Here is a 24,569-nt window from a genome sequence, read left to right on the forward strand (position 1 = left end):
GTCCAAACCAGAGTTACTAATGTACAATCTGATACTCTGAGAGGCGGAGCAACTCTGACAGAGGAGAGTTGCAGAGTCAGAGTTCCTCAAATATAAGTGAAGGTTTGTTTGAGCGACTGCAGAATCTCTTTGTCTCTCTCTAAAGAAACATTCAACTGAATCCAGCAGCTTCTTCTCAACAACACAAACTCTGGTGAGTACACTGTTCTACAGTCCAAATGTAGTCAACATGTAGTTCAAGAGAGAAACCAATACTGTAGCCAAGAAACGTAAGTAACATCAGATAAACTGGGCCTGCTAGAAGCTAACTAGTGTAGCTTAAATGTTGCGTATCTGATTTTATCTCTTGACTTTAATGACCTGTAAAGACAGAAGTTTGACGTGTTACAACAAGCTGTGACACAATCTGGTAAATATCCTTAAAGTTCAAAGCCTTTTTTTCTCAATGTCACTGTTTGTGTAGTTCCTGCTGTCTGTCTTTGTGACGCAGTTCAGCTGATCATATCTGATGTGACATCAAACCTCAGAACTACTCGGACAGGAAGTTCCACTGGACAAATGTTTAGCTGAGGTCCACCTGGTGACCGTGGGGGTTGTGGAGAGAAATGATGTATATAGTGTAATAATATGTCTCATTTATGAAGTGTGTAGGATCCATACTTAAAGTGTACGTGTGCACAAAAGAAGGAAATGGTGCACAGCCAAAAAAAAAAAATCAAACTTGTCAAAACAGATCAGCCTCATGGTTCAGCCTCAACACGCCCACATTCAACCACACACTGAACACCAAGCATTGTAGTAGTTGTGACTGATCAGCACAAATAATACTGCTGCTTTGAGAGTTCATGATAAAGAGGATTCAGACGTGCAAAGTAACACGTGATATGAAGTGACATTAAATGTGTGAGAGGCGTCATCACATCACATTTAATTCCTACAATCTGACTTCAGTGCGCTTTGTGTTTTGGGGGTTTAAATTGTTTTTCTTATTTAAATGATATAAATAAGAACCAGATGTGTTGGGATGTTTTCACTGCAATGCTGAAGACATCAGATTGGTTTATCATTGTTTTACTTATGTATTTAGTTTATACTATTATTAGAATAACTAACAAGCAGCTAAGAGTCAAATGCTCCAGTCATAAAAGAGACAGACATGAACGCATGATGTTAGTGACTCATAGTGATGTCATCTCTTCCAACCTTCCTGTTGTCATGACATCATCCCAGACAGGTGCTCAGACCAGGTGTAAACATTTAGAAGATATGCAACTCAACCGCATACTACTGACTGTGTACTTCTACTTCAGACGGATGAGTTGTAGTACAACATTTACCTGGAAATGTTACTGTTACATTACAGACTCTCCCGGGACTCCTCAAGTCAGAGACAAGATAAGGTGAGCCCGGGTTAGAGACTGCGCAGGGGCATCCACAGGGGGCGACCGGACAACCGGGACCGAGAATCTAGACCTCTTTTCTCTGAAGGCTACGGGCCTGCTAGCCTTTCCGTCTCTTTCTGTCTCTACCTGTTTAGAACGTGTAGGTAGCAGCGCCAGACACCAATTTCACCAAACTGACTAATACATCTGATGTAGTATAAAGTATTGTAAAAACTGCATTACTTCTGCAAATCTCACCTGAGTGTCACTGGTGCCCCACTAGAGGAGACCTGATGGGAACCCTGTGGGAGTCCCTGTGACACGGCCATGACATCACCAAGATGATAAGTTTTACTGCGACTCGCTTTGCAGGAGGTAAAGACATTGGGACCTGAAATGCATAACTTTAACATTCTAATTATTATTATGAATACCTTACAAAAAAAGCAAGTGCAATAGTATAACTTCTCTTCCTCTCTTTCTCTCTCTCTCTCTCTCTCTCTGTAATTGTCTCAAACCCTCAGTCAAAGCTTTGCAATAAAGACATTTGATTCAGCCCTAAAGCTCTGAGCTTGAAGTTCAGGACAAATGAGGCTGCAGGGCTACAAGCAAACAGCAAAGACCTCAAGCTGAACACCACTGACGGCCAAAACGAAGAGCACAGACAACGTCTTAGATCTAGGTCTCGTAAATGCTTACTGAACCTTCACTGTTCACTCTGAATGTGGAATGGTACTTTAACTGTTGACATTTTGACTGAACACTACTGAATCCACAGTTTCGTTATTGGTACAGGGTGGTGCCCATTCATGATTTATCTATATTCATAATCTATTGATATTAATAATTTGAATAATATGAATAATACATTTTAATAGCTGCTAGTAACGCGCTGCCAGATCTAAACATGTGTGTTCATTAAACTTAAATTGGAACTCGACCATCAATCAAAATCAACACAAGTTTTTTTTAGGTCAATGCAAATAATTATATTTAGAGTAGGCGTATGTTGTTATTAAAGCCGGATGAACAAGCAAACGCTGACTAACATGAAAACTAACCCGGTGAGGTGACAGAGTTAGCCACCACACCACCGTGCAGCCCTGAAGATCACCATGTTATCACTTATTCTCTGAGCTTGGGAGAATCATGGAAATACCACGACTGACTGAAGGTCTGAGCTCTCCTTCACTTGCAACACAGAGCAGGATGTGACTGCATGATGAGCTGCAAATCATTTGTAAATCAGCTGCTGGAAACACGCAGACTGTGACTGAACTTCCTTTGATGAACACAGCAGTTATTTGCATTGCGCCATTTCCTCAGTAAATTTGGATCTCAGTTGGATTCAAAACAATAACATAATTCTGAGTGACTCTCCTTATATTCTACAGATTTTATTTTATTTTAATCAACAAATAATCAAAAGATATGTAATAACAGATTGTTTTTGTCACTCTTGTTGTCCTCAGAGTGTAGATATGTCTGCTGCCAGCTGTCTGCTGACTGAAGATCAGTTTCTGTGCTCCATCTGTCTGGATGTGTTCACTGATCCAGTCACCATACCATGTGGACACAACTTCTGTAAAACCTGCATCACTCAACACTTGGATAATGTCCGCTATCAGTGTCCAAACTGTATCATGATTTTCTACACAAAACCTGTGCTTCAGGTCAATACCTTCATCTCTGAGATGGCTGCTCAGTTCAGACAGTCAGCTCAACAGAAAGCCAGCAGCAGCAGCTCAGAGCAACAAGCTGCCAAACCAGGAGAAGTTCCCTGTGACGTCTGCACTGGAACCAAACTGAAGGCCCTGAAGTCCTGCCTGGTGTGTCTGGTCTCCTACTGTGAGACTCACCTGGAGCCTCATCTGACAACGTCAGGTCTGAAAAGACATCAGCTGATCGACCCTGTGGAGAACCTGGAAGGCAGGATGTGTATGGAGCACGATAAACTGCTGGAGCTGTTCTGTAAGACCGACCAGATGTGTGTCTGCATGCTCTGCACTATTTCAGACCACAAGAACCATGATGTTGTTCCTCTGAAAGAAGAATCTGAAGGAAAGAAGGCCGAGCTGGAGGCTGAAGTTCAGCAGATGATCCAGAAGAGGCGAGTGAAGATTCAGGAGATCAAACACTCAGTGGAGCTCAGTGAGGAAGATGCAGACAAAGTGTTAGCAGATGGTATTCAGGTCTTCACCGCTCTGAAGGAGTCTGTTGAGAGAAGCCAGGCCGAGCTCATCGACACGATCAAAAAGAAGCAGAGAAAGAAAAAGAAACAGGCTGAAGGCTTCATCAAAGAGCTGGAACAGGAAACCTCTAAGCTGAAGAAGAGAAGAACTGAGGTGGAGCAGCTCTCACGCTCTGAAGACCACCTCCACTTCCTCCAGAGCTTCAGGACCCTGAACACTGCTCCACCCACTAAGGATTGGACGGGAGTCAAAGTCCAGCCACTAAATCAGAAGACTGTGAGGAGAGCTGCAAATCAGCTCCAGGAGACGCTCAGTAAACAGATGAAGAAGCTGCTCGCTGAGGCCAAGCTGAAGAGGGTCCAGCAGTCTGCAGTGGATGTGACACTTGATCCTCATACAGCACATCCCACCCTTGTCCTGTCTGATGATGGAAAACAAGTACATGATGGTGACGAATGGACACATCACCCAGACAACCCAAAGAGACTTGATAGATCTAAAAGTGTCTTAGCAAAGCAGAGTTTCTCTTCAGGAAGATTTTACTACGAGGTTCAGGTTAAAGGAAAGACTGAGTGGTCTTTAGGAGTGGTCAGAGAGTCGATCAACAGGAAGGGAGAAAACACAGAGAGCCCTGAGAATGGTTACTGGACGATATGTTTGAGTGAGAATGAGTACAAAGCTCGTGCTGGCCCTGATATCTGTCTTTCTCTGAAGTCTCAGCCTGACGAAATGGGGGTGTTTGTGGATTATGAGAAGGGTCTGGTTTCCTTTTATGACGTTGGTTCTGCAGATCTTATCTACTCCTTTACTGGCTGCTGCTTCACTGAGAAACTCTACCCAATCTTTAGTCCAGGTTATTCCTTCCAGTCATTCATGGGGTTGCTTTGGAATAAAAACTCATTCCCTCTGATCATCACTCCTGTCGATCACATCGGGTAGAACAACAATCAGATTTTCAACAGAAAGATCATTTAATAAAATACATGTAGATTTATTGATGATGTAGTCTATACATTGTTGGCTTTTTTCATATTCTGATTGTGTTTTTTTCTCCGTTTGTTTCTGTAATTGTTTTTCTTTGATGTGTCACATTTCTTCTTACTACATCACAGATTTTACCAAACTGTCTAATACATCTGATGTAGTATAAAGTATTGTAATAACTACATTACCTGCCTTTAAGATTGTTGAATCATGAAAACACAATGTACTCTGAAATAAGAAGCTTTTGCACGTTCCTTTAATGTCTGAATACTAAATTAAATCACTTTATCATCTGATCATTGTTTATAAGATGGTTTGCATTCTGGAACAAATTACTAAAGAACAGTTTATAAATAAGACAAAAGACATTTGATGTTCTTTCTAAATAAACAGAAGCTAAATAAAGTGTTCATGTTGTCTGATGAACGTACTTTATTCAGTGTGGCTTTGTAGCACAAGGCAGTAAAACTGCCTGTGCCAAAGCACATTGTATATAATCCATCGGGCTTAATAATAATAATAATCATATCCCGAAAGTTTGTCACGCTTCTCCTCGCACAGCGTTGCCAACACCTGCTCAAAAAATAAGCCAAAACGTGCGGCCTGATCAGGAATGGTGTGCAATGACTTTTATAAGAGATTCGTCCAGCGGTTTTCCCGAAAATTCCAAAAAATGGAGCAAAATTTCCCCATTGACTTGAATGGGGTTTCGTCGAGAAGAGAGCTAAAAAGACACTTAACTTGGTCATATTGACCAGCCATACTTTAATGTAGTATTTCTACTTTAATGTAGAAAAATGATTCAAAGTTTAAAACGTAGACAAATTGATGGACGTTATTGAGCCAAATGGACATTTTGATAGCTAGTATAGTTTCCATGAAGTCACAGATTAAGTTTCAGGAAAAGTTTGGGTCCGTTTCAGATTTTATAATGGGTGTGTATTGCACGGAATGTTCAGCTCTAGAGTGAGGACATAACTGTCAGAGTGGAGCAGAGCAGGAAAATATTCTGTGATTTTTCCAAACAAATTGCTCCCATTCCCACAATTTTTACTCTTTATACACCATTTTTTTGGCCAAAAAGCTTGGAAATGTTGTGTTGGTCGCAGCCAAGTGTCATTGGAATCCAACAGACTTACACATTTGGCTCAAAGAGCCGCAGAGCAACATGAACTCCAACCGACTGCTCCATTAGACTCCATGTTAAATCAGAAAAGTAATTTGTCAAAGAAAGCAGACGGTACCAGTTTTGTAACTTGCGCTGGAGCTCACATTTTTAACACTACAGACACAATTTTCACATGATCTGTTCTTCAAGTCATCCTTCCTCTCCAGTATTAATATCAGAGCAATAGGAACTGCGGTTATGTTTTTTTTTAGGTTTTGTTTGACAGGTGTTTCCCAGTCTTTTCTCCTTGAAATGGCTGCAAGGACACAGGTGTAGCTAATTAGTGATGTTGATAAACACACAGACTCACAGACACACAGACACATACACTCCTCTCACTCCATCTCTCTGTGTGTCTCTTTCTCATACAGTCATTCAGGTCTTGGAGATTTTTTAGACGACCCCCCCCCCCCAAGTGAACGCTGCTTTTATCAGTGAAGTAACACCAGCTAATGTTCTACACTGCCGACCAGTCACATTTGTTTCCTGTGTTGACGAATTTAACTGGTTGCCGGTTACCATGACAACTAATTATTACCAGGCAGGTGTGTAGACCAGGTGTAAACATAGTGCAGATGGGATTTACAGGAGCCACATGCAAGGTTGTGGTGAGGCGATAAATGTTAAATTAAATATAGGCCTACATATATAACTGAAAAACTATTTTTAGAAAGAAAATTCAGTTATTAGGCTGTTATTGATAAACACAATATCTGATTACTGAAATACAAACAAATGGTGGATGGAAACTTTTTGTTTGTGTTCATTAAACTTAAATTGGAACTTGACCATCAAACAAAATTATCACACGTCTGTAGGTTAATGCTAATAATTAGATTTAGGCTCAAGAATAGGGGTATAATATTGTGTTTTTTAGTAATAATTTGAAAAATACAAATATTTTCTCCAAATAGCCGAAGTAAATGTTTTGGAGTGAAGATCACCATGTTATCACCTATTTTCTGAGCTTAGGGATCTCATAGAAATACCATCCCTGAGCTGAAGATCTGAGCTCTGCTTCACTTGCAATCTCAGTTGGGTGCGATATAACAGAGTCCTTCACAGTGACTCTCCTTATATTCCACAGATCATGACTTTATTTTATCATGCAATCAATCAAAAGATATGTAATAACAGTTTGGTTTTTGTCACTCTTGTTGTCCTCAGAGTGTAGATATGTCTGCTGCCAGCTGTCTGCTGACTGAAGATCAGTTCCTGTGCTCCATCTGTCTGGATGTGTTCACTGATCCAGTCACCATACCATGTGGACACAACTCCTGTAAAACCTGCATCACTGAACACTGGAACGTTAATGTCCAGACTCAGTGTCCAAACTGTAACAAAGGTTTTAAGACCAGACCTGAGCTGCAGGTCAACACCTTCATCTCTGAGATGGCTGCTCAGTTCAGACAGTCAACTCAACAGAAAACCAGCAGGAGCAGCTCAGAGCAAGAATCTGCCAAACCAGGAGAAGTTCCCTGTGACGTCTGCACTGGGACCAAACTGAAGGCCCTGAAGTCCTGCCTGGTGTGTCTGGTCTCCTACTGTGAGACTCACCTGGAGCCTCATCTGACAACGTCAGGTCTGAAAAGACATCAGCTGATCGACCCTGTGGAGAACCTGGAAGGCAGGATGTGTACGGAGCACCATAAACTGCTGGAGCTGTTCTGTAAGACTGACCAGATGTGTGTCTGCAAGCTCTGCACTATTTCAGACCACGAGAACCATGATGTTGTTCCTCTGGAAGAAGGATATGAAGGAGAGAAGGCCGAGCTGGGGAAGACTGAGGCTGAAATTCAGCAGATGATCCAGAAGAAACGAGTTAAGATTCAGGAGATCAAACGCTCAGTGGAGCTCAGTGAGGAAGATACAGACAGAGAGATAGCAGATGGTGTTCAGGTCTTCACCGCTCTAAAGGAGTCTGTTGAGAGAAGCCAGGCCGAGCTCATCGACACGATCAAAGAGAAGCAGAGAAAGACAGAGAAACAGGCTGAAGGCTTCATCAAAGAGCTGGAACAGGAAATCTCTGAGCTGAAGAAGAGAAGCACTGAGGTGGAGCAGCTCTCATGCTCTGAAGACCACCTCCACCTCCTCCAGAGCTTCAGGACCCTGAACACTGCTCCACCCACCAAGAACTGGACAGGAGTCAGAGTCAGTCCACCTTCACATGAGGGGACTGTGAGGAGAGCTGTGAATCAGCTGGAGGAGACAATCAGTAAACAGATGAAGAAGCTCTCTGAGGCCGAGCTGAAGAGGGTCCAGCAGTCTGCAGTGGATGTGACTCTTGATCCTGATACAGCATATCCCAACCTCATCCTGTCTGATGATGGAAAAAAAGTTAAACAAAGTTGTGTACAGAAGAATCGCCCAGACAATCCAGAGAGATTTGATAAATCTTTTATTGTTTTAGCAAAGCAGAGTTTCTCTTCAGGAAGATTTTACTACGAGGTTCAGGTTAAAGGGAAGACTGAGTGGTCTTTAGGAGTGGTCAGAGACTCGACCAACAGAAAGGTAAGAATCACAGAGAGCCCTCAGAATGGATACTGGACGATATGTTTGAGGAGACACAGTCATTACCAAGCTCATGCTGACCCTCCAGTCAGTCTCTCTCTGAAGTCTCAGCCTCAGAAGGTGGGGGTGTTTGTGGATTATGAGGAGGGTCTGGTCTCCTTTTATGACGTTGATGCTGCAGATCTTATCTACTCCTTTACTGGCTGCTGCTTCACTGAGAAACTCTACCCAATCTTCCGTCTTTGTTTTACTGGCGAAGTACTCGACTTCATATTATATTCCCCTCTGATCATCTCTCCTGTCAGTCACACTGAGTAGAACAACCATTTGATTGTCAACAGAAAGATCATTTAATAGAATACATGTAGATTTATTGATGATTTATACATTGTTGTTTTTTTTCAGATTCTGATCAATGTGTTTTTTTCTGTAATTGTTTTTCTTTGATGTGTCACATTTCTTCTTACTACAACACAGATATGACCAAACTGACCAATACATCTGATGTAGTATAAAGTATTGTAATAACTGAATTACCTGCCTTTAAGATTGTTGAATCATGAAAACACAATGTACTCTGAAATAAGAAGCTTTTGCACGTTCCTTTAATGCCTGAATACCAAATGAAATTACTTCATCATCTGATCATTGTTTATAAGAAGCTTTGCATTCTGGAACACATGACTAAAGAACAGTTTATAAATAACACAAAAGTAATTTGATGTTCTTCCTAAATAAACAGAAGCTACATAAAGTGTCCATGTTGTCTGATGAAGGTACTTTATTGTTGATTAATATCACGTTGAATAAAACATTGATGGTATTCATGATCACCTCAAAATCATCTTGAGCTGACGAGCTCCAGCACAACATCACATATTAGATGGTTGGTAGTGTAACATAATGTAGTGTTGTTCATGACTTTAAACCAGGAGTACTAGTTAGTAGAGAGTCAGAGAGATGTGAGGACGCCCTCTAGAGGAGTTCATGACAAACTGCAGCCTGTGTTCATATGAAGACATGCTCTTAATGAATAACTACATAGTCTGATGCTGAAGCAGATTACATGACAGCAGGAGCACAATTAATTTTACGTCTTTATACAAATACTCTATCAAATCGAATGTAGTTGGCAAACATTTTGTGTGTTTTGTAGTTTTAGAGCTCAATCTAAAATCAGTAACTTTACTTTCACTGAAGAAGAATTGCTAAAAAATGTGACGATCACAGAGTAGCGCATTAGACTGTACAGTGTGTGGAACAGACACATACTGAAATGGTTACAGTCAGAATGAGTCATTGGCAGAGAAATGACAAAATACATTTAATGTCCAAAAGAAGAATCAGGTTGCCATACTTTACTTGTGTTTTTCCATTTTTTGGAGGCTTTTTACTTTTCCACCTCTTCATCTAAGAGGAAACTATTGTACGTTTTACTTCAATAAATGCAGATTTACATTTTACATTCAACAGAAAATAAACTCATATCACTGTTGTTCTGTAATCTGCTAATTCAAAACCACAATGTTGTTGTTATGGTGTCTATTTGTGACTATATGTTCTCCTTGAAAAAAGTAAAAACTGATCTATCCAAATCTAGGTCAAGGTATTTCAAAGGAGGCAATAAAACCTCACTCACAGAGCTTCACTGAGAGGAGGAGCTACTCTGAAGGAGGAGCTTCAACGTCACTTTTCCTGAGGTGAAGGTAAAGTTAGTCTGAGTGACAGCAGAGCTGCAGTCGAGACAAGTCTCTCTGTTTCTCTCTAAAGAAACATTCAACTGAATCCAGCAGCTTCTTCTCAACAACACAAACTCTGGTGAGTTCACTGTTCTACAGACCAAATGTAGTCAACATGTAGTTCAAGAGAGAAACCAAAACTGTAGCCAAGAAACAAAAGTAACATCAGATAAACTAGGCCTGCTAGAAGCTAACTAGTGTAGCTTAAATGTTCCGTATCTGATTTTATCTCTTGACTTTAATGACCTGTAAAGGCAGAAGTTTGACGTGTTACAACAAGCTGTGACACAATCTGGTAAATATCCTTAAAGTTCAAAGCCTTTTTTTCTCAATGTCACTGTTTGTGTAGTTCCTGCTGTCTGTCTTTGTGACGCAGTTCAGCTGATCATATCTGATGTGACATCAAACCTCAGAACTACTCGGACAGGAAGTTCCACTGGACAAATGTTTAGCTGAGGTCCACCTGGTGACCGTGGGGGTTGTGGAGAGAAATGATGTATATAGTGTAATAATATGTCTCATTTATGAAGTGTGTAGGATCCATACTTAAAGTGTACGTGTGCACAAAAGAAGGAAATGGTGCACAGCCAAAAAAAAAAAATCAAACTTGTCAAAACAGATCAGCCTCATGGTTCAGCCTCAACACGCCCACATTCAACCACACACTGAACACCAAGCATTGTAGTAGTTGTGACTCATCAGCACAAATAATACTGCTGCTTTGAGAGTTCATGATAAAGAGGATTCAGACGTGCAAAGTAACACGTGATATGAAGTGACATTAAATGTGTGAGAGGCGTCATCACATCACATTTAATTCCTACAATCTGACTTCAGTTCACCACCTCGACTCAGAGGCTCAGAGGCTCACATCCTCCAGTGAACTTTGTTTCTATTCATCAAAACTTGGTGAACGCCTCTTTCAGGGTTTATAAATGTATTTATGTATTTAGTTTATTCTATTATTAGAATAACTAACAAGCAGCTAAGAGTCAAATGCTCCAGTCATAAAAGAGACGGACATGAACGCATGATGTCAGTGACTCATAGTGATGTCATCTCTTCCAACCTTCCTGTTGTCATGACATCATCCCAGACAGGTGCTCAGACCAGGTGTAAACATTTAGAAGATATGCAACTCAACCGCATACTACTGACTGTGTACTTCTACTTCAGACGGATGAGTTGTAGTACAACATTTACCTGGAAATGTTACTGTTACATTACAGACTCTCCCGGGACTCCTCAAGTCAGAGACAAGATAAGGTGAGCCCGGGTTAGAGACTGCGCAGGGGCATCCACAGGGGGCGACCGGACAACCGGGACCGAGAATCTAGACCTCTTTTCTCTGAAGGCTACGGGCCTGCTAGCCTTTCCGTCTCTTTCTGTCTCTACCTGTTTAGAACGTGTAGGTAGCAGCGCCAGACACCAATTTCACCAAACTGACTAATACATCTGATGTAGTATAAAGTATTGTAAAAACTGCATTACTTCTGCAAATCTCACCTGAGTGTCACTGGTGCCCCACTAGAGGAGACCTGATGGGAACCCTGTGGGAGTCCCTGTGACACGGCCATGACATCACCAAGATGATAAGTTTTACTGCGACTCGCTTTGCAGGAGGTAAAGACATTGGGACCTGAAATGCATAACTTTAACATTCTAATTATTATTATGAATACCTTACAAAAAAAGCAAGTGCAATAGTATAACTTCTCTTCCTCTCTTTCTCTCTCTCTCTCTCTCTCTCTGTAATTGTCTCAAACCCTCAGTCAAAGCTTTGCAATAAAGACATTTGATTCAGCCCTAAAGCTCTGAGCTTGAAGTTCAGGACAAATGAGGCTGCAGGGCTACAAGCAAACAGCAAAGACCTCAAGCTGAACACCACTGACGGCCAAAACGAAGAGCACAGACAACGTCTTAGATCTAGGTCTCGTAAATGCTTACTGAACCTTCACTGTTCACTCTGAATGTGGAATGGTACTTTAACTGTTGACATTTTGACTGAACACTACTGAATCCACAGTTTCGTTATTGGTACAGGGTGGTGCCCATTCATGATTTATCTATATTCATAATCTATTGATATTAATAATTTGAATAATATGAATAATACATTTTAATAGCTGCTAGTAACGCGCTGCCAGATCTAAACATGTGTGTTCATTAAACTTAAATTGGAACTCGACCATCAATCAAAATCAATACAAGTTTTTTTGAGGTCAATGCAAATAATTATATTTAGAGTAGGCGTATGTTGTTATTAAAGCCGGATGAACAAGCAAACGCTGACTAACATGAAAACTAACCCGGTGAGGTGACAGAGTTAGCCACCACACCACCGTGCAGCCCTGAAGATCACCATGTTATCACTTATTCTCTGAGCTTGGGAGAATCATGGAAATACCACGACTGACTGAAGGTCTGAGCTCTCCTTCACTTGCAACACAGAGCAGGATGTGACTGCATGATGAGCTGCAAATCATTTGTAAATCAGCTGCTGGAAACACGCAGACTGTGACTGAACTTCCTTTGATGAACACAGCAGTTATTTGCATTGCGCCATTTCCTCAGTAAATTTGGATCTCAGTTGGGTTCAAAACAATAACATAATTCTGAGTGACTCTCCTGATATTCCACAGATTTTATTTTATTTTATTCAAAAAATAATCAAAAGATATGTAATAACAGATTGTTTTTCTACACTTCTTGTCCTCAGAGTGTAGATATGTCTGCTACCAGCTGTCTGCTGACTGAAGATCAGTTTCTGTGCTCCATCTGTCTGGATGTGTTCACTGATCCAGTCACCATACCATGTGGACACAACTTCTGTAAAACCTGCATCACTTATCACTGGAACAGTCTGTTTGGAGCTGTGTGTTCTTCTGGCTGCTGTATACTTCAGCAGGAAAGGTGGAATAAAGTGAAAAGTCAGGGTGTTTCCTAAAGAGGCAGTAAAAGCTCCTTCACAGAGCTTCACTGAGAGGAGGAGCTACTCTGAAGGAGGAGATCTGCTGAGTCACTTTTGCTGAAGTGAAGGTAAAGTTAGTCTGAGCGACAGCAGAGTCTCTCTGTTTCTCTCTGAAGAAACCTTCAACTGAATCCAGCACAGCCTCTGACAGACTGTGGTGAGTACACTGTTCTACAGAGACTCTCCATGTCTGGTCCTCGTTCACTTCAGACCACAATCCAGAACAAAGAACACGCAGCAGAGAAACTAGGCCCGCTAGGAGCTAACTAGTCTTTAGCGTAGACTCCCCTTCTCCTCCGTACTGTTTCCTCTCTCGTGCGCACAGCGCAACTTCCGTCGTTTAGCTCGGACAGCCGCCTTCAAAATAAAAGCATTCCGTCTTGAAACAGACAAAAAACATGTAACAAAGGCAACACATTGATTGTTAAACACGAATTGGGTTACTTAGTTTAGTTCATTGATTTTGCACAATTTAAACAATAAAATAACGATCAGCAAACATAACAGAGATGCATAATATCACAGAGCAGGAAGAGGCAAGAAGCCAACTGGGCTTATTTGAAGCCTCCTCCTTTATAATATTAAAATATGACTATCACAGAGAGCACAAGATGAATATGCATAAGATATGACTACGTAAAATATTATCGACAAGATGTTTTTGTCAATCTGTCAATCCTGTGGCTCAACACCTGTTTTCAAAGAGGAGGTGGAGATGTGAACGAGTGGCTGCAGTAGTGACTGTTTCACCTGTTTGACAAGGAATGCAGAACCGTCGTCACGGCCCACTGAAGATGTTCTATCATCATCAATCGGATCACTTATTTCATGAACATCAGGGGGCAGAACACTAGAGATAAGAGGGACCTTTGATGGAGGAACATCCAGTGGATTCCAATGACGAGCAGGAATATTGTTCACTAACTCGTGACCAATATTTACAAAGAATGTATTACATTGTTGATCTTTATCCAATGACTCGTCAAGACAATTGTCAGTGTCCAAAAAGACAGAAAGAAGCTCTGGGAAGTCTTTTCTCTTTGCAGCACCTGATTAATTACTCCCGCGTGGTTTTATATCTTCTGAACACTTCATAAATGATGTTTATATGATGTGCCAAATCAGCATTATTTTCCACATGTAGATCATCCCATGAAATACTGGTAGGATTATAACTAATAACTGAAGAATCATGCCCGAGTGATGATAAATAATGAATCAACTTGTCCCAGTTGCTAGGAAGACTTCTCGTATTCAGATGAAAAGTAGAGAATGTGTTACGTGTCAGAGAAACACATAAGTCATGAAACTGGGTTTCACCATGAACACTACAGAGGGTAGGGACGTCAAGTGATGAAAGTAATGTAAATCTGGGTCAACATGAACATAATAAGAGTCACTGGTAGAGGGATGAGAAGAATTGTCTAATATACAGAGTACACTCTCTGATTTGATCTTTTATTGCTTTTAAAGGCACAACATTGAAGACTTACAACTGATAAAGCTGTTCCACACTTTGGTAAGTAGCCTTGAACGTCAAACCCTTCTTTCTCAACTCCCCTGTTAACTGCTGCCTTCGTACAGAAGTACAGCTGATAATATTCACTTATTTATTCAGGGCAGTTTTTTATATCTGAAGTCGTGGAGGTTGTGGAGAGAAACTGTTAGAGTTTCCTGCCGACTAGAAAAGTAGCTTCCATCTTTTTTCTGAATATTTAATGTGTCTGATTCTGTGCTCTGTATCATCATCCTCTTTCTCTGGACCTCCTCTGACAATGAATAATAATAATAATTATGAAGCCAAATAGTGGATAAATACATGAAAGTAAATTGTAATAAACATGTTAAATTCTGTCCGGGTCCATCCATTCATTGTCTACTGCTTATCCGGGGTCGGGTCGCGGTGGCAGCAGGCCAAGCAGGCTGACCCAGACTTCCCTCTCCCCCGCAACATTTTCCAGCTCATACTGGGGGATCCCGAGGTGTTCCCAGACCAGCTGGGAGATATAATCCCTCCAGCCTGTTCTGGGTCTTCCCCGGGGTCTTCTCCCAGTTGGGCGTTACCAGAAAACCTCCAGTGGGAGGCGCCCAGTAGGGATCCTGATTAGATGCCCGAACCCCTCTGCTGACTCCTTTCGATGTGAAGGAGTACCGCCTCAACTCCAAGTTCCCTCCTGATGTCCGAGCTCCTTACCCTATCTCTAAGGCTGAGCCCGGCCACTCTACAGAGGAAAGTCATTTCGGCCGCTTGTAGCCACGACCTCGTCCTTTCGGTCACGACCCAGAGTTCGTGACCATAGGTGAGGGTCGGAACGTAGATCGACCGGTATATTGAGAGCTTCGCCTTCCAGCTCAGCTCCCTCTTCACCAAGACAGTCCGGTGCAGCGCCTGCTTTATTGCTGCAGCCGCACCGATCCGCCTGTCGATCTCCCGCTCCATCTTATCCTCACTTGTGAACAAGACCCCGAGATACTAGAACTCCTTTGCTTGAGGTAGGTACTCCGTCCCCACCTGGAGGGAGCAATCCACCGGTTTCCGTCAGGACACCGTGGCCTCAGATTTGGAGGTGCTAACTCATCCCGCCCCAGTGAAGGCTGGAGGTCACGCTCCGAGGAGGCCGACAGGACCACATCATCTGCAAACAGCAGAGAGGCGATCCCGAGACCCCTGAACCTGACGTTCTCCACCCCCCGGCTGCGCCTAGATATGCTGTCCATGAAAGTCACGAACAGGACCGTTGACAAAGGGCAGCCCTGGCAGAGGCCAACACCCACCGGGAACGTGTCTGACTTATTGCCGAGAATACGGACACAGCTCCTACTGCAGTTGCACAGAGACCGGATGGCTCGTTGTAACGGGTCCGGCACCCAATACTCCCGCAGCACCCCCCACATGAACCCCAGAGGGACCCGGTCGAAAGCCTTCTCCATGTCCACAAAGCACAGGTAGACTGGTTGGGCAATCTCCCAGGACCCCTCCAGTAGTCTTGCGATTGTAAAGAGCTGGTCCACTGTTCCACGGCCGGGACGGAACTGCTCCTCTTGAATCCGAGGTTCGACAAACGGTCGGAGCCTCCTTTCCAGCACCCTGGCATAAGCCTTTCCCAGGAGGCTGAGTAGTGTGATACCCCGATGATTCGAGCACACTCTCCGGTCCCCCTATTTGAAAATGGGAACCACCACCCCGGTCTGCCAGTCCATGGGCAATAATCCCGACCCCCATGTAACATTGAAGAGGGGTGTCAGCCAAGACAGCCCAGCAGTGTCCAGCGCCTTCAGCATCTCAGGGCAGATTTCATCCACCCCCGGCGCCTTGCCACCAAGGAGCTTTTTGACTACCTTAGCGGCCTCTGCCAGGGATATGGGTGCGACCCCCCCCCCCCCCCCCCCCCCCCCCAAAGTCGTCAGGCGCTGCTTCCTCTCCAGAGAACATGTTGGTCGGGTTTAGGAGTTCCTCAAAGTGCTCTTTCCACCGCCTGACGATGTCCGGGTCAGCAGTTCAGCTTGGGGTAGGCCCTGCTTTCCCTTCCTGAGCCACCAGATGGTCTGCCAGAAACTTCTTGAGGCCAACCAAAGGTCCTTCTCCATGGCCTCCCCGAACTCCTCTCATGTCCAAGTTTTAGCATCCGCGACCGCAGCCCTTCTGGCCTGCCGGTACCTCTCAGCTGCCTGTCTGTTGAGGTAGAATATTATATTTTATAGTAATAATTTGAAAAATAGAAATATTTTCTCCAAGTAGCCGAAGTAAATGTTTTGGTGTGAAGATCACCATGTTATCACCTATTTTCTTAGCTTAGAGATCTCATAGAAATCCTACGACTGAGCTGAAGGTCTGAGCTCTCCTTCACTTGCAACACAGTCGAGGACATGACAGCATAATGAGCTGTAAATCCATTTTCTTAGTAAATCTCAGTTGGGTGCAATATAACAACATCCTTCATGGTGACTCTCCTTATATTCTACTGATCATAATTTTTTTTAATCATACAAGTAATCAAAAGTTATGTATTAACAGTTTTTTATGTCACATTTTTGTCCTCAGAGTGTAGATATGTCTGCTTCCAACTGTCTGCTGACTGAAGATCAGTTCCTGTGCTCCATCTGTCTGGATGTGTTCACTGATCCAGTCACCATACCATGTGGACACAACTTCTGTAAAACCTGCATCACTGAACACTGGAACATTAATGTCCAGTCTCAGTGTCCCGACTGTAAAGAGGTGTTCAACAGCAGACCTGAGCTGCGGGTCAATACTTTAATCTCTGAGATGGCTGCTCGGTTCAGACATTCAGCTCAACAGAAAGCCAGCAGCAGCAGCTCAGAGCAACAAGCTGCCAAACCAGGAGAAGTTCCCTGTGACGTCTGCATTGGAACCAAACTGACGGCCCTGAAGTCCTGCCTGGTGTGTCTGGTCTCCTACTGTGAGACTCACCTGGAGCTTCATCTGACAAGATCAGGCCTGAAAAGACATCAGCTGATCGACCCTGTGGAGAACCTGGAAGACAGGATGTGTATGGAGCACGACAAACTGCTGGAGCTGTTCTGTAAGACCGACCAGATGTGTGTCTGCATGCTCTGCACTGACCACAAGAACCATGATGTTGTTCCTCTGGAAGAAGAATCTAAAGGAAAGAAGGCCGAGCTGGGGAAGACTGAGGCTGAAATTCATCAGATGATCCAGAAGAGACGACTGAAGATTCAGGAGATCAAACACTCAGTGGAGCTCAGTGAGGAAGATGCAGACAGAGAGATAGCAGATGGTGTTCAGGTCTTCACCGCTCTGAAGGAGACTGTTGAGAGAAGCCAGGCCGAGCTCATCAACACAATCAAAGAGAAGCAGAGAAAGACAGAGAAACAGGCTGAAGGCTTCATCAAAGAGCTGGAACAGGAAATCTCTGAGCTGAAGAAGAGAAGCACTGAGGTGGACCAGCTCTCACGCTCTGAAGACCACCACCACCTCCTCCGGAGGTTCAGGACCCTGAACACTGCTCCACCCACCAAGAACTGGACAGGAGTCAGAGTCAGTCCACCTTCATATGAGGGGACTGTGAGGAGAGCTTTGAATCAGCTGGAGGAGGCGCTCAGTAAACAGATGAAGAAGCTGTTTGAAAGGGAGGAGCTGAAGAGGGTCCAGCAGTCTGCAGTGGATGTGACTCTTGATCCTCATACAGCACATTACAGTCTCATTCTGTCTTATGATGGAAAACAAGTTAAACAATGTAGGGTACAGCAGGATCTCCCAGACAACCCAGAGAGATTTGATACATCGTTGAATGTCTTAACAAATCAGAGTTTCTCTTCAGGAAGATTTTACTACGAGGTTCAGGTTAAAGAGAAGACTGAGTGGTCTTTAGGAGTGGCCAGAGAGTCGATCAACAGGAAGGGAGAAAATACAGAGAGCCCTGAGAATGGATACTGGACGATATGTTTGAATGAGAATGAGTACAAAGCTCTTGATGACCCTGATATCAGTCTCTCTCTGAAGTCTCGGCCGGAGAAGGTGGGGGTGTTTGTGGATTATGAGGAGGGTCTTGTCTCCTTTTATGACGTTGATGCTGCAGATCTTATCTACTCCTTTACTGGCTGCTGCTTCACTGAGAAACTCTACCCAATCTTCAAGCCTGATTATGTAATCCCATCATTCTGGGGTTTGTTTAATTACTCTGCTCCTCTGATCATCTCTCCTGTCAGTCGTAGAACAACCATCAGTTACTCTGATCAACCAAATTGTTGTTCAGAGTAGAACAACCATTTGATTTTCTACAGAAAGATCATTTAATAGAATACATGTAGATTTATTGATGATGTAAAATGTATACCTGGTTGTTATTTTTTTCAGATTCTGATCAATGTGTTTTTTTCTGTAATTGTTTTTCTTTGATGTGTCACATTTCTTCTTACTACAACACAGATTTGACCAAACTGACTAATACATCTGATGTAGTATAAAGTTTTGTAATAACTGACTTTAAGATTGTTGAATCATGAAAACACAATGTACTCTGAAATAAGAAGCTTTTGCACGTTCCTTTAATGTCTGAATACCAAATGAAATCACTTTATCATCTGATCATTGTTTATAAGAAGCTTTGCATTCTGGAACACATGACTGAAGAACAGTTTATAAATAAGACAAAAGTCATTTGATGTTCTTCCTAAATAAACAGAAGCTAAATAAAGTGTCCATGTTGTCTGAGGAAGGTACTTTATTGTTGATTAATATCACGTTGAATAAAACATTGATGGTATTCATAATCACCTCAAAATCATCTTGAGCTGACGAGCTCCAGCACAACATCACATATTAGATGGTTGTTAGTGTAACATAATGTAGTGTTGTTCATGACTTTAAACCAGGACTACTAGTTAGTAGAGAGTCAGAGAGATGTGAGGACGCCCTCTAGAGGAGTTCATGACAAACTGCAGCCTGTGTTCATATGAAGACATGCTCTCATTTTAGTCCACTAGGTGTGTCTGTGGTCCAACACATAGAGAACATCAAGAACTAATATGTGACCCACTCAGCTCTAAAATACACTACAATTTTGGAAAAATATAAATTTCAGAACATTTTAATTATTCAAAAATCCACTTTCATAGAAAAATATTAATTTCTCAAAAATGATCAATAGTCAATTCTGGACTAATGTGCATAAATACTGCAATAAAGCTGGTATAACGTGCCTCAAGGGGCACCAACATGTTGGGAACAAAAAGGAGCGTGTTTGAGTTATCAGCATATAAGAAAACTAAATTATTGACATCAATAGAATTATTATTGTCAGTAAGATTATTAACGATTATTAATAATAACGGGGCACCACTCTGCGAACAGAGACCAATAACCAAACTATAAACTAAGTCTCATAATTCACATTCACTCACAATGTCAATAGTCAAAGTACTGTTCCACATTCAGAGTGAAAGTGAAGGTGTTGAGTACAAGCAACAGACCACATATCAGCTATCATCATAGTATACATGCACAAAGTCACCACAGACAGCTGCTCTTTAAAGCATAACAGAGTTTATTAAGTTCCAATAATAATGATCTAGTCAACTAATATCTAAACTAACAACTATACATTCATGAGCACGCTATCTACAATCAACAGACTATGGTAAAGGGTGTGAGTGTGTGTGTGTGTGTGTGTGTGTGTGTGTGAGTGTGTGTGTGTGTGTGTGTGTGTGTGTGTGTGTGTGTGTGTGCATGTAGTGTGGGGGGGAGCTGGAGAACAGCTCAGACAACGTATGACGTAATCTGAAACGTGGTGACGTCTCTCGCGAGACCACAAGAAGACTCTAAGATGGCGGTAGACAATAGAAACCTCGTTATCTACATGTGCCTGAAGCAGTTAGCGCAACCCCGGAGCTACATTAGCTTGAAGCTATATGTGTGTGTGGGTTAGTAAAAGAAGAGAGAAAGCAAATGAAACAAAATAAATCCTCCAAAAACTAAAGATTAAGATCCTCCGCGCCGCGGTAGAGTACGGAAGATTGTCCTCTCATCTATAGAAGCACAGCTGACGACTCTTTGATTGCACAGCCGCGGTTCTGACCTCTGAACTGATGAGAAACAACTTCCGGCCTCACTAGCAGTGAATCATCTCAACACGATCTCAGCAGTATGAAATACACAACATCAACGATCTTGATCGTTAACCTATTAATCTATTGAGCATACACACCACGTTATAAAAATGACAGTAACTTAGCAACGCAAACAAGATAATAAATACAATAGACTAAATCTGCCCAGACTCTCAGCTTTACTATGCGTCGATTTCGTGGCGGTCGATCGGTCCTTCTGAGTTTGTCGTTGGAACTGAGGCAGCGCGGCTTCGTGCGGCGCAATAGATTCTGGTAGCAGAGAGTCTCTTCGGCTCAATAAGGAAATTCCCGTCCTTACGGCTGGAACAAAGTCGACTTGAGGAGAAAAAGAAGTCTGTTTTCTTTTCTCTGAAGAAGTCAGGTTCTTGACCTCTGCAGGAAAATTGTTCGCTTCCTCATCCAGGATGCGAACAAAAACAAAACAAACAGTCCAGTAAATACGTCCAGCGAATCTAAAACTGTTAAACCTAGGACTTCTTTTAAATATAGCAAACGTTGCGTTCGTGCTACCTTGTCGACCGAGATTGAGGGAATAGCCAAGAGAAGGGGGAGCAAGGCTGTTTTGTAGAAACAAGGGTTGAACCGCGGGGGTCCTGGGGTGGCTGTGGCCCATGGCCAATTAGATTGCAGTGTTGTATTTGGATGACGAGTTCACACCTTAATGTCAACTTCTTCCTAGTTGGGGGTTTGATGACTCAAATCAGGATGGGCCTTGCCTGCAGAATCGGCAGGCCCAGATCTCTTTGTCTCCGAGCACATGGTCAGACCCCAACACAGGCATGTGGTCTTTGGCCGGTGGACCCTCTGCCTCACCGTCCCCCAATATCCTCTCCTCATACCTAATTTTAAGACCAGCACGCCCACGGGCGCACAGATGGGCACAAGTACTTACACAGTGTGGGTGCTGGGCATGAAAATGAAAACTGCGTAGAGACGAAACTTACAATGAGTTGCGCTGCACTTTGAACAGAGAACGCATCACAACAGCATTAATGATGATTTTCCTTATAATCCACTGATCCTAGTTTGATTTTATTGAACAAACAATCAAAAGTTATATATTAACAGTTTTATTTTTGTCACTCTTGTTGTCCTCAGAGTGTAGATATGTCTGCTGCCAGCTGTCTGCTGACTGAAGATCAGTTCCTGTGCTCCATCTGTCTGGATGTGTTTACTGATCCAGTCACCATACCATGTGGACACAACTTCTGTAAAACCTGCATCACTGAACACTGGGATATTGATGTCCCTTATCATTATCAGTGTCCAAACTGTAAAAAGGGTTTCAACACAAAACCTGAGTTGCAGGTCAACACCTTCATCTCTGAGATGGCTGCTCAGTTCAGACAGTCAGCTCAACAGAAAGCCAGCAGCAGCAGCTCAGAGCAACAAGCTGCCAAACCAGGAGAAGTTCCCTGTGACGTCTGCACTGGAACCAAACTGAAGCCCTGGATGCTCTACCTGTTGGGTCTGATGTGTGTTTTCATGCTCTGGATAGTTTTACAACACAAAACACATGTTGTTGTTCTACTGAAAGAAGAATATGAAGGAACGAAGGCTGAGGTGGAGAGGACGAAGACTGAAATCCAGCAGATGCTCCAGGAGAGACAAAAACTAATTCATGAGATCAAACACTCAGTGGAGCACAGTGAGGAAAATGCAGACAGAGAGATAGCAGATGGTGTTCAGGTCTTCACCGCTCTGAAGGAGTCTGTTGAGAGAAGCCAGGCCGAGCTCATCGACACGATCAAAGAGAAGCAGAGAAAGACAAAGAAACAGGCTGAAGGCTTCATCAAAGAGCTGGAACAGGAAATCTCTGAGCTGAAGAAGAGAAGCACTGAGGTGGAGCAGCTCTCACGCTCTGAAGACCCCCTCCACCTCCTCCAGAGCTTCAGGACCCTGAACACTGCTCCACCCACCAAGAACTGGACAGGAGTCAGAGTCAGTCCACCTTCATATGAGGGGACTGTGAGGAGAGCTGTGAATCAGCTGGAAGAGATGCTTAATGAAGAGATAAGTTATCTGCTTTTCGTCGAGCTGAAGAGGGTCCAGCAGTCTGCAGTGGATGTGACACTTGATCCTGATACAGCACATCCCAACCTCATCCTGTCTGATGATGGAAAACAAGTACATGATGGTGACGAATGGACATATCACCCAGACAACTCAAAGAGATTTGATAAATATGTTATTGTTTTAGCAAAGCAGAGTTTCTCTTCAGGAAGATTTTACTACGAGGTTCAGGTTAAAGGGACGACTAAGTGGTCTTTAGGAGTGGTCAGAGAGTCAATCAACAGGAAGGGAAGAATCACACTGTCTCCTCAGAATGGTTACTGGACGATATGTTTGAGGAATAAGAATGAGTACTTTGCTCTTGCTGACCCTGATATCCGTCTCTCTCTGAAGTCTCAGCCTCAGAAGGTGGGGGTGTTTGTGGATTATGAGGAGGGTCTGGTCTCCTTCTATGACGTTGATGCTGCAGCTCTTATCTACTCCTTTACTGACTGCAGCTTCACTGAGAAACTCTACCCACTCTTTGATCCTGGTTTGTATAACTATAATATCAACTTTGCCCCACTAATCATCTCTCCTGTCAATCACTCTGAGTAGAAATACATTTGATTTTCTAGATTCACTTTCATGTAGTGTAATAAATGTATTTTTGATGAACGATGTATACATGTGCTGTTTTTAAAAGATTCTTGTCACTGTTTTTTTTTCTTATTATTTTTAGCCCCTGGGTTAAATTTGTAGTCTTTGTTTTGGCAGTGTAGTTGTGTAGATGATGGTAGTATTAATTAACTGATGTTAGTATTTGTTGTACTCTCTGATGGAGTGAGATTAGACTCTGGTTCTGATCCAAGTACCAGAGATAACTATGCCGTACCAGATTCACCTGTTTGACAATTCATTTAGAGAAGTGAAAATACCTTTAATATACAATAAGAGGTTTTTCTTGCAGGTTTAAAACTTATAAACAAAAGCCAGGACATAAACACTGATGAAAAGAATTCTATAAACAAATCATGAGCTCTATATTAAAGGTGCTAAATTTGAAATTCAGAGCATATCTATTGCCTCTAACCTGGTGATGGTTGAGCCGGCGGCTGGAAGCCATCAATGCTGACAGAGCTAACAGTGTTCACCTGAGGGGGAACCGGAGGATGGGCGCTACGCTCCTGAGACGACCCAACAAATGTGGTTTTGTAATGTTTGTACACTTGCAGAAAAAGTGTAAAGTTAAACATTTTCAGCAATCTTTCACAGTCTGTCTTTAACAGTTGGCGTCGTAAGCAAAAGTGTATCTACATCAGCTTTAAATCCAAACCTTCCTGGTTCAATAAAGACCCAGAACATTCAGATTCCACCTCCTAAATCCCTCTGGACGGGTTCTCTCGGCCCTCCCTGAGAACCTGGAGACGATCAAAATCCTCCGACTTCTTCAGCTAAATTAACTCTTTAAAAAGCCTCTTGGATCAGCCGGAAAATGTGGTTCTCACAGGACAGAGCAGCTACAAACATGATGATTTTATATAATGTGATGAAGTGATGTAGATTAAACCAACCAACAGGATATGAAGGAGTTAATAAATATGCAACATACACATGAATGCAGCAGTAATATTAATGCAGAAACAGATATAAAAGGAAGACATTTTACTGATCAACCAATACTTTTACTTTTACTACATTTAGCAGAAATATACTTTTACTCCAGTCCGGTTTTGAATACATGACTTGTACTTGCAGTGGTGTATTTCCACAGTGTCGTATTAGTACTTTTACTGAAGTAAAGGATCTGAATACTTCTGGATATTTCACAGAGGACAGAAACTATATTTTTTGGAAACACTGTATTTGTTGTTTTAAAGTATTTCATCAACCAGAGAGTCGGTGTGACGACACGAGAACGATTTTCTTCTTTTTTTTCAGCTTTCAACAATCAATGACGTCATATGTAGGCGACGTACACGGGCGTGTGTATTGCGCATGCGCAATGACAGTAGACCT

At 42.5% G+C, this 24,569-nt stretch overlaps 4 protein-coding genes across 9 annotated transcripts in view; all 4 read left to right on the plus strand.

Annotated features, from left to right (window-relative positions):
- The first annotated feature begins 123 nt into the window (after positions 1 to 123).
- LOC137881400 (E3 ubiquitin-protein ligase TRIM39-like) lies at positions 124 to 4,877 on the plus strand. Its single transcript, XM_068723327.1, has 2 exons — positions 124 to 193; positions 2,855 to 4,877. The coding sequence occupies exon 2, from the start codon at positions 2,864 to 2,866 to the stop codon at positions 4,511 to 4,513; it is 1,650 nt and encodes a 549-aa protein (XP_068579428.1). The 5' UTR covers positions 124 to 193; positions 2,855 to 2,863; the 3' UTR covers positions 4,514 to 4,877.
- Positions 4,878 to 6,902: 2,025 nt separating this feature from the next.
- On the plus strand, positions 6,903 to 15,055 carry LOC137881907 (E3 ubiquitin/ISG15 ligase TRIM25-like). Its single transcript, XM_068724098.1, has 3 exons — positions 6,903 to 7,617; positions 8,137 to 8,237; positions 14,909 to 15,055. The coding sequence occupies exons 1-3, from the start codon at positions 6,903 to 6,905 to the stop codon at positions 15,053 to 15,055; spliced, it is 963 nt and encodes a 320-aa protein (XP_068580199.1).
- Positions 9,966 to 23,228, plus strand: LOC137881440 (E3 ubiquitin-protein ligase TRIM21-like). 6 transcript variants are annotated; one of them, XM_068723392.1, is made up of 5 exons: positions 9,966 to 10,055; positions 11,206 to 11,242; positions 12,696 to 13,104; positions 14,421 to 14,466; positions 21,657 to 23,228. In XM_068723392.1, exon 5 carries the CDS (start codon positions 21,666 to 21,668, stop codon positions 23,166 to 23,168), a length of 1,503 nt encoding a protein of 500 aa, XP_068579493.1. In that variant the 5' UTR covers positions 9,966 to 10,055; positions 11,206 to 11,242; positions 12,696 to 13,104; positions 14,421 to 14,466; positions 21,657 to 21,665; the 3' UTR covers positions 23,169 to 23,228. The 6 variants fall into 6 exon arrangements, with proteins under 6 accessions (XP_068579493.1, XP_068579488.1, XP_068579492.1 ...); XM_068723387.1 differs by lacking the exon at positions 21,657 to 23,228 and adding an exon at positions 16,990 to 19,143; XM_068723391.1 differs by lacking the exons at positions 12,696 to 13,104; positions 21,657 to 23,228 and adding an exon at positions 16,990 to 19,143.
- Positions 23,229 to 24,559: 1,331 nt separating this feature from the next.
- dldh (dihydrolipoamide dehydrogenase) overlaps positions 24,560 to 24,569 on the plus strand; it is a 7,470-nt gene continuing 7,460 nt past the window's right edge. The window contains exon 1 of the mRNA XM_068723315.1: positions 24,560 to 24,569. This exon is cut by the window's right edge and continues 105 nt beyond it. The gene's annotated coding sequence lies outside the window, so the exon portion shown is untranslated.

Source organism: Cebidichthys violaceus, unplaced genomic scaffold (genome assembly GCF_023349555.1).
Source record: "Cebidichthys violaceus isolate CVI_PGR_0920_01 unplaced genomic scaffold, fCebVio1.0.p SCAF_3, whole genome shotgun sequence".
NCBI classification, from domain to species: domain Eukaryota; kingdom Metazoa; phylum Chordata; class Actinopteri; order Perciformes; family Stichaeidae; genus Cebidichthys; species Cebidichthys violaceus.